Source organism: Nelusetta ayraudi, unplaced genomic scaffold, assembly GCF_046127955.1.
Source record: "Nelusetta ayraudi isolate G7.1 ecotype Tasmania unplaced genomic scaffold, CSIRO-AGI_Nayr_v1 ptg000238l, whole genome shotgun sequence".
In the NCBI taxonomy this organism is placed as follows: Eukaryota; Metazoa; Chordata; class Actinopteri; order Tetraodontiformes; family Monacanthidae; genus Nelusetta; species Nelusetta ayraudi.
In genome coordinates this window covers 381,150-390,076 of record NW_027466287.1, presented here as the reverse complement: position 1 = coordinate 390,076, position 8,927 = coordinate 381,150, and the positions used below count along the sequence as shown (strand labels likewise).

Below are 8,927 nucleotides of genomic sequence, written 5' to 3'. Positions count from 1 at the left end.
ACTAATATATCATCAGATTGTTGTGTGAAAGCAATGTAGCAGTTTTAAATTAAACCCTTTATTTATTAGTATGCAGTGTGTCAGACCTGATGGCTGTTTCTTTCTTACTGTGTGTGTGTCTGCAATCCCCTGAATGTAAAACGCACTGTCAGGCTGATTGACCAACGCCACCGCCTCGTGAGCGCTGGGTGGGGGTGGGGTTGTTGAGTGGGCGGGTGCTGCTCGGGCATGTGATGTGTTCGAGACACGTACGAGAATGAAGGAAAGATAGGCGCTGTGACATTTCTTTTTATTTTTTTTTCTCGAGGAGAAATTAATTCCAGGAAGCGTTCGGCCCGACTTGGTGAAACTAAATTTAGAGCCGTCTGTAATGAAATCTATTCAAAGAGGATCAGATGAGAAAATGACAATTGTTGCATTTCAAGAATTAGAAACATTATTTAAAAAATCACATAGTTGTAATTCAAATAACTTTAAATGCCCAGTGTGTAAAAGTCAAGAATTACGTTGCGATGTTTGTTTTTACTAAATTATGAGCTAAAATAAGCACTTAGACTCTATAAGGAGGTGGCTGTGTTGCGTTGTCACTTCTTCACAAGAAAGGCAATAGGCCTAAGGGAATAGCATCAACGCCGCTCGCAGTACACTTTCTAACCATTAGATGTCACTAAATTCTACTCACTGGGCCTTTAAACAATCTTTATGGTTCTGTTTTTTTTTTTTTTTTTTTAGCATTTGTGTGCATCAAACTATTGTCTCACAAATGGAATGTACAGAATATCATAAGACTGTGTCAAAATACTCAATATTAATTTATGTGATTCCCTTTTTTGGGGGGGGGGAATTAATGTTTATGCTGACAAAGTGGCGATGACTTGCATGGCGTCCATTAAGTCTGCTGTTTAGGGCATCTGCTGATTTGAGCCTGACAGCAGCAGCAGCAGCAGCAGCAGCTTGGTAAGGACTTTTATTATTTTTTTTTAACTATGTTGCTGATGGTAAAGTTGGAAACTGGAAATTCTCGCACGCTGTGCTGTTGATGAAAGACACGTTTTTTTGCGAGGAGCATTTTGGCCTGGAGGTCGAGGGTGACTGAGGCACAGCTTTTAAAACAGTGGTGCCTGTTTTGGAACACATGACAACAAACGTGCACCTTTTTAAAAATGGAAAAAAAATACATGCGAATCTCTGGGGAGTTTTGCATTTCAGAGGGGACATCTGAGAGCCGCCTACCTATGACGGCCGCGGCATCAACACATTAAAGCCTGGCATGAATATGGATGCAGGCCTGTTTGTCTCGTCTGCGACGCTTCCGGGCAACAGGTGAGCAAATTATGCCGTCTCACTTTGTGTGAGTTGTTGAAGTTGATTAGCTTGCTGGCCAACGATAGCTCAACTCTCTTTACTTTAGTCCTCAGAGTTCAGTAACACAGGTGCTGTGTGTTTACGAGTGTTGTAGTCAAGACAGCACTAACCCAGACCGATTCTATTCTGTTATTATCGTGTAATTACAGTGTTGGCTGAGTCTTGACTGGTCTGGATCAAAAATCCAGAGTCCGTCCAGACCGAGAAAAAAGACCGGTCTGTAGTACTACAACACTAGTGTTCACATGCATGGGCTGGGCTGGGCTGGGCTGGGCTGGGCTGGGCTGGGCTCGACCCAACCGGCCGCTGTGCTCTTTAACATGAGTCACCAGCCACGCACCTCATGTGACCACTTAGCCTATGAATGACGACGCCCCCTCTCTCCTCAGCTCATCCCTGACAAAAGGTGGACAAACAACTGTTGCCAGGAAACCAGTGCTGCTGGTCACCACTGCTCCCAGTCCTCCCATTGCCATCTTGTCGCCCCCCCCCCCCCCCCTGCTCATCACTTCTCCCTCCTGGGCACCTGGAGGTTTGCCTCCACTCTTTTTTTTTTTTTTTTTTTCCTTCGGGATCTCACCAGTCTTTTAAATGATGGAGCTTTTATTCTTATTTGATCTTAAATGAAAAGCATTGTGATGGGGGCTCAGTGCTAAAATCATTGAATCGTCCCATACGGTAGAAAAATTCACATTAGTCCCACCTTCTGACAAGACAATGATTTATCTCCACTGTCTGTCTGTCAGTGACTCACCAGTTGATTTTCTTTCTCTCCATTTTCTTCTTTTTCTCATCCAGAAGCCCCCACTCACCCCACCTCCTCACCCCTCCCCCCCTCCTCCCACGGCAAACACGCGCCTGTACATACGCACGTTGCCGTGAGGCTGCGGCAGTGAGACACTTTCATCCTCGGAGCTGCCGTCTCCTCTGTTGTTGTTGTTGTTGTGTTGTTGTTGTTGTTGTTGTTTTGTCTTGCAGGAGGTCCAGGTTTTAACCCCGCGCCACGGTGTGTCAACTCGTTAGCCGCTATTTTTCTGCAGACCATCTGTTAACACCTACACCAGTGTGGCTCAGCGTCTTCCATGAGACCCCTGCGCTTCTCCTGCCATGACCAACCACGTGAGGCGGTTTGAAAATCGCAGGTCTGGACTGTTACACTTACAGCCTCTGTACTCGTAAAAAAAAAAAAAAAAAAAAATAGATAAAAAAAAAATCTCTATCTGCTGTGTGATGAGCCCAAAAATTTTAAACACTGACATTTGGCTGATGCGAAGGTTCACACTGGATAATTAGGTGTGTGTGTGTGTGTGTGTGTGTGTGTGTGTGTGTGTGTGTGTGTGTGTGTGTGTGTGTGTGTGTGTGTGTGTGTGTGTGTGTGTGAGAGAGAGAGAAAGAGGCTGTTATTGTCGACTATTAAACTGCACATGGTGAACCTGGCTGGAATCAGGAGGTGTGGAGGACAAGTTGTAACTCTCCTGCTGGTGAGTGAAGCTCGGCGAAACCTTTAAATTGCAATGACTAATTCATCCGCGGCACCCTCTCTCTTTCTAACCAACCCTCTGATTATTATCCTTTAAGTGCTTTTCTTGTACTTTTTTCCCCACAAAATGTCAATCCCCCCCCCCCCCCCCTGTTGTACTTAAAATTTGACTTGCAGTGGACCTTTGCAGCTTTGCCTTGACTTTTCAGAGAAAATTACAATGGAAAATAAGACACTGAAGCAAACATTTTCTGGGTTCTGCAGTAATAGTTTCCATGTAAATCCTGAAATGTTTCATTTAAACCCTAAAGGTGAAAATGAGGCGTGTATATCCAATTAAAAGACCAAACTGAGACGAATCCAGGATGAGAATGAATAAGATCTGGACGGGAACGGGTGCAACATGACACCTTTGTCTCGTGCAGGTGCACGGAGGCTCAGCAGCATGTGCCCCGCAGTTTGGCGGGAAGCAGCCGGCGGCAACACGTTTCAGGGCCAGAGGTGCCGCCGCTTTGTGAGGAGGCGCTGAAGTGCGGAGGGAGAGAAACCTCTCTCTCTCTCTCTCTCTCTCTCTCTCCTCTCTCTCTCTCTCTCTCTCTCTCTCTCTCTCTCTCTCTCTCTCTCTTCCCCCCTCCTCCCCGGGTGACGTCAGGCGGGTTTAAAGCGTCCCTCGCCGGTGCGCGCTCGGATCCCCTCGCTCTCTCTCTCTCTCTCTCTCTCTCGCTCCCACTCTTCCTCCTTCTCCTTCACCACCACAGCCTCCTTCTCCTCCTCCCGCACTTCACTCCTCTGAACTCCGGCCAATGGTCCACACCGCCGCCACGGACCCGGCTGCTGTCTGCCCCATGCGTGGGAAGCGCAACAAAATCAAGGGCTTCACCTGAGAGCCAGACAGTCGCGCGGAAGACTGGAGAGATTTCTCACTTTGTTCACTCTATTTCTTTTTCCTTTCGCGACGCAAAGTCAGCGATCGAGGAGCAGCTGTGAGCTCCGGCTGCGCAAGGAGGTAGGTCGGACAAGCATTTATTTTTCCCCTGTGAAAAAAAAAAAAATAATGCATGCGACGGCAACACATTTTTCATTGAATTGCAAATAGCAAAAAAGCGCGTACTTTTACGTGAAAATCCTTTTCTTGGCGGCGGTAACTGTCAGCACAACTATTCCAGTGTTTAACGCTGTTTTAATCGACTAATGTAAGTGAGTCGCCACTGTTTGTTTTTTCTTCTTTCTTTCTTTCTTGGCGGCGCGTCTGTCTTTTCAGCACCGCGGACAGCTCCCGCAACTTTCTCCGAGGAAATCCGCCGCAAAAAGACTCGAATTGAAACCCAGCGCCGCCGGTTTAAAAACGGCACAATTGTCTCTCTTTTAAAGTTCCGTGTGTCGTATTTTCACACGCAGTGGGTGAAACTTTGATTTCCGACACTTGTGTAGATTTTTCAGTGCGAACCGAAATTGAAATTTTTCGGGTGGATTTTCAATGCAGCTTTTGCTTCTTCTTTTTTTTTCCTGAATTCACTCCGTGCTTATCTCCAACCGTCACACCTTAATCATTTGTATTTAGTTTGTTAAGCTTTTATTCGTGCTCTACATCGTGGCACTGTTGTTTTTCCAGAATGCCGACTGAGAACATCAGCTCATCTTAATGTAACGTGCCTGAAACGGCAGAGTCCACCCTCCCACTGACCCACTCTCTCTCTCTCTCTCTCTCTCTCTCTCTCCCTCTCCCTCTCTGCCCACAGGACACCACCACCAGCAGCAGCAGCAGCAGCAGCAGCAGCAGCAGCAGCACCACCACCCCCACCAGCAGGGCAGCAAGATGAACGCCTCGCTGGCGGCCAACGACTCCGTGGCCGCTCCGCTGCTCGGGGAGGCCCTCCTCCCCTGGATGGAGGCCGCCGACTCCCCGGAGCACAACGGCAGCCGCGAGTTCAACTTCCCCATCAACCCCTGGGACATAATGCTGTGCATGTCGGGCACGGTCATCGCCTGCGAGAACGCCATCGTGGTGGCCATCATCTTCTACACGCCGTCGCTGCGGACGCCCATGTTCGTGCTCATCGGCAGCCTGGCCACGGCCGACCTGCTGGCCGGCGTGGGGCTCATCCTGAACTTTGTGTTCCAGTACGTGATCTCGTCAGAGACCATCAGTCTGGTGACGGTGGGCTTCCTGGTGGCCTCCTTCACCGCCTCCATCAGCAGCCTGCTGGCCATCACGGTGGACCGCTACTTCTCCCTCTACAACGCGCTAACGTACTTCTCAGAGAAGACGCTGCAGTACGTGCACCTGATGCTGGTGGTCACGTGGGGCGTGTCGTTGTGCCTGGGCCTGCTGCCGGTGCTGGGCTGGAACTGCCTGGGCGACCCAGAGTCCTGCAGCATCGTGCACCCGCTCACCCGCAGCAACGTCACCCTGCTGGCCACCTCCTTCTTTGCCATCTTCATGCTCATGCTCACGCTCTACTTCAAGATCTGCAAGATCGTGTGCCGCCACGCCCACCAGATCGCCCTGCAGCAGCACTTTTTCGCCACGCCGCACTACGTGGCCACCAAGAAGGGCGTCTCCACGCTGGCCATCATCCTGGGGACCTTCGGCGCCAGTTGGCTGCCCTTCGCCATCTACTGCCTGGTGGGCGAGCGGGAGTACCCGGCCGTGTACACGTACGCCACGCTGCTGCCGGCCACCTACAACTCCATGATCAACCCCATCATCTACGCCTACAGGAACGCCGAGATCCAGCGCTCCATCTACATGCTGCTCTGCAGCTGCTTTCAAGCCAACAAGGCCTACAGGTCCAGGTCTCCCAGTGAGGTCTGAGGAGGTGCTACAGGGCTCCTGTCACAAGTGTGTGTGTGTGTGTGTGTGTGTGTGTGTGTGTGTGTGTGTGTGTGTGTGTGTGTGTGTGTGTGTGTGTGTGTGTGTGTGTGTGAGACAAATGGGAGCAAAGACACAAAACCACCCTGTGACCGTTGACAATCTGCTCACAGCCGACAGTCAATTCCTTTACAGAACACACACACACACACACACACACACAAGAGGTGGGGCCTGATGCAATACAAATGTGTCTCCCATGCATTCTGTACCTGCACTTTAAGACGTCTGGACATGAGCTGGGTGGCTTCGGCGGCGCTGGAGGAGGAGAAACGCTGTGAACAAGAAACTCCTGTGAAAACTAACAAACACGAGAAGAAAAAAAAAAATGACCTGACAAAAACAAAAACCTGTGAATGTATTTTAAAAGTGAGGGGGAAAAAAAGGAAATGGAGAACGAACTCTTGCACTTTAGTGTTATATTTTTTTAAATGCCAAAGCAGTATTGTAATGCTCTTATTGTGTTTCAACGTTTGACTCTGTGACGACCGTGTGCCATTTTTCTATTTTGTATGGCATTTGTCCGTCGGTGTTCATTTTCTACAAGGACGAATAAAAAATTCACAACACAGCTGCGGCTCCCGCACGTGTCTCTTTCTCTTTTCTCTTGTTTTTTTTTTCCTGCTCCTGTGGAGCAGCACCCCCCCACCACCATCCCCCCCCCCCCCAAAAAAAAATAAGTTGCGCCTGATGTGCCTGAGCGGCGTTTCTTTGTGATGTGAGCCTCCCCTCTCCTTCCCAGCAGAGCAGGTGGGTCTGTTTGAGGAGAGTAATGGTGCATTGAAAAGCACCTTGGCTCGGAAAAATAGCCTCAATTTGCAGCCCGGACATCATTTGAATCCTGTTTGTTCAGTGTGTGTGTGTGTGTGTGTGTGTGTGTGTGTGTGTGTGTGTGTGTTATAGAGAAAATGAAAGGCCAGAGGACCGTTAGATCCCACAAACGTTTGAAGCCATGTGACACCCGGACGAGCGCTCCAGCAGCTTTGATTGCAATCACAACACAACATGAACAGTGATTGTGATTGCTTTTTCTTTTTCTTTTTTTCCCCCCATGTCCGGCAATTTGCACCGCCCCTCAAGCCCCCAAACCCCCCCACCCCCTCCACCCCCACCTCCCGCTGGCTGAAGAAGGGACTGCCTAATAGGTTGCCATAATGCAGGGTCTTATCACCTCCGCCTCCTCCTGCGATCAGCGACGCACAGAGTTGTTACACTCCAGGTGTCGACGCAGCGGCAGGCACGTGGACACGTGTGTGACACCGAGGTGTGACGAGCGCTGTGCGTGTGTGTGTGCCAGTCACACTCTGAATGGCGCTGTTGGAATCGGAGGAAAACGACCAGACTGGATTTGAATGTGTGGAGGGATATTTTAGTCTGTCTGTCTGTCTGTCTGTCTGTCTGTTGTTGTTGTTGTTGATGAAGGTATTAAGTGACGACCAGCTTCACAGCCTGTGAGGGCAAACATGAAAACAGATCTTTGAACCATGTGTAGGTTTGATTGACAAAAAAAGAACACGTAAGCAATGAGAGACGCAATGGACACTTGACTGCAACAGAGGCAACAGCCTGGTTCCGAACAAGAAAGCTTTTCCTCAAAGTCGAGTTCGGACGAGGTGCTTCCAGGGAATCTTGGACTGGAAACAGACCTTGAATTAAAAAAAAAAAAAAAAAAAAAAAAAAGACTTAGAATCAAACAAAAATGATACTTAAAATCTGTAACTATGAAGAGCAACATGGCAGTAAAATAAAAATAAAAACAATTGATTGAGTTCTTAAACAAAATAAGCGAAACAGAAGATGCCGAATGCATGTTCAGCAGGTGTTTCTGTCAAAATGTCACTCACCCGCCACTGTAGTAGTTATTATAGTTCTAGTTTTTATACATTTTTTACACACGGGCCTCCTCTGAAGGAGGCCCGTGGGCGCCGTCAGGGCCCTGGGTGGCCTGGTGGCTGACGACAGGGACCCACTGGGACAAAGGTGAGTGAGGATGGAGGTCACTAATGGAGCGCACGGTGACGCCTGAGCGCTCTCGCTGATTAGAGGGATGTTTGTTCACCTTGTTTTCTTTTTTTATCCCGCCCTCCCTTCCCCCTCCCCTCCCCTCCCCTCCCCTCCCCTCTCCACCCCCTCACAGTGACAGATGTCGCCGGAGCAGGTGAGCGGCCACTCGTGCACGGCGGTCGTCCGCTTGACCTGCGACAAGCGTTCAGCTTCCTGATGTCAAAGTGCATCCAAATCCTGCTGGAAGTGGCGTCGTGGCAACGACGGTCAAACTCCCGGTAGTTTTCCCTTCCTGTCCTCCACCTGTGTGCTGTTTTTAGAGCAGCTTCATGTTGGCGGGGCAGACGAGCCAGGTATCTGAATAAAATAAAAAGTCTGAGCGAAAACTGAGCTCATGATCACGTTTCCTTAAAGACATCAGATCCGAGTGTGTGTGTGTGTGTCTTCTTTTCAATCCATCAGCCTCCAGTGCAACGTGACTTCCCTCCTCCTCCTCCTCATCTCTCCTCCTCTCTCCTCCTCTCAGCTTCCCCGCAGAGTCTATTGATCGCTCATCAGCCGGGGAACGCCGTCCTCGGCCGCGCTGTGGAGATCGGACCTCTGCGGGAGACCGGAACCAATCTCACCTCATTGTACAAGCGAAGGTAACAAAGACTGGACTGAATCTGTTACTGTGGCATGTTTGTGCCTGACCGTAGCTGCGTTTCCATGACCCCTAGAATTGCACAAAATCAAAAAAAAAATCTCTCAAATATGGCTAAAAGGTTTTTACGCTCTCCTTAGGTGGTTTTTCCAGACGTATCCCTGTAGCGGTATATGGCAAAAATGTCATTGTCGCATTTACACGTCACCGAACGTGACGAACGGCATCACGTGACCAGTTCACTGACAAGTGGAAACGGCACGTTGTGAATGGACGGAGGAGGAGACGGAATATTTTTTTCATCAAAGAGAAAAATATAACAACCATTCTCGACAGCAAACAAACGGAAGCAAACAAAAGCAAACGTAATCTCGTCCCGTGAGATTTGACGAGAATTACGGCCTATGGGCTTCACACCATGCAGTGGAAGCGCCTGCAGATCGCCATTGTACTGTGTCGAAACTTCGGAAATGTCACTTTTATTTTGCCAAAAACTGTCATGGAAACGCAGCTGCTGCGGTCCACCAGGTCTGAAGTGTTCGGCCTTCTTGATAATTGAGTTG

At 49.2% G+C, this 8,927-nt stretch overlaps 1 protein-coding gene across 1 annotated transcript; it reads left to right on the top strand.

The window, feature by feature from the left end:
* Positions 1 to 4,592: 4,592 nt before the first annotated feature.
* Positions 4,593 to 6,091, top strand: gpr6 (G protein-coupled receptor 6). The gene has a single exon (XM_076016799.1). The coding sequence runs from the start codon at positions 4,662 to 4,664 to the stop codon at positions 5,658 to 5,660; it is 999 nt and encodes a 332-aa protein (XP_075872914.1). The 5' UTR covers positions 4,593 to 4,661; the 3' UTR covers positions 5,661 to 6,091.
* The last annotated feature ends 2,836 nt before the right edge of the window (positions 6,092 to 8,927 follow it).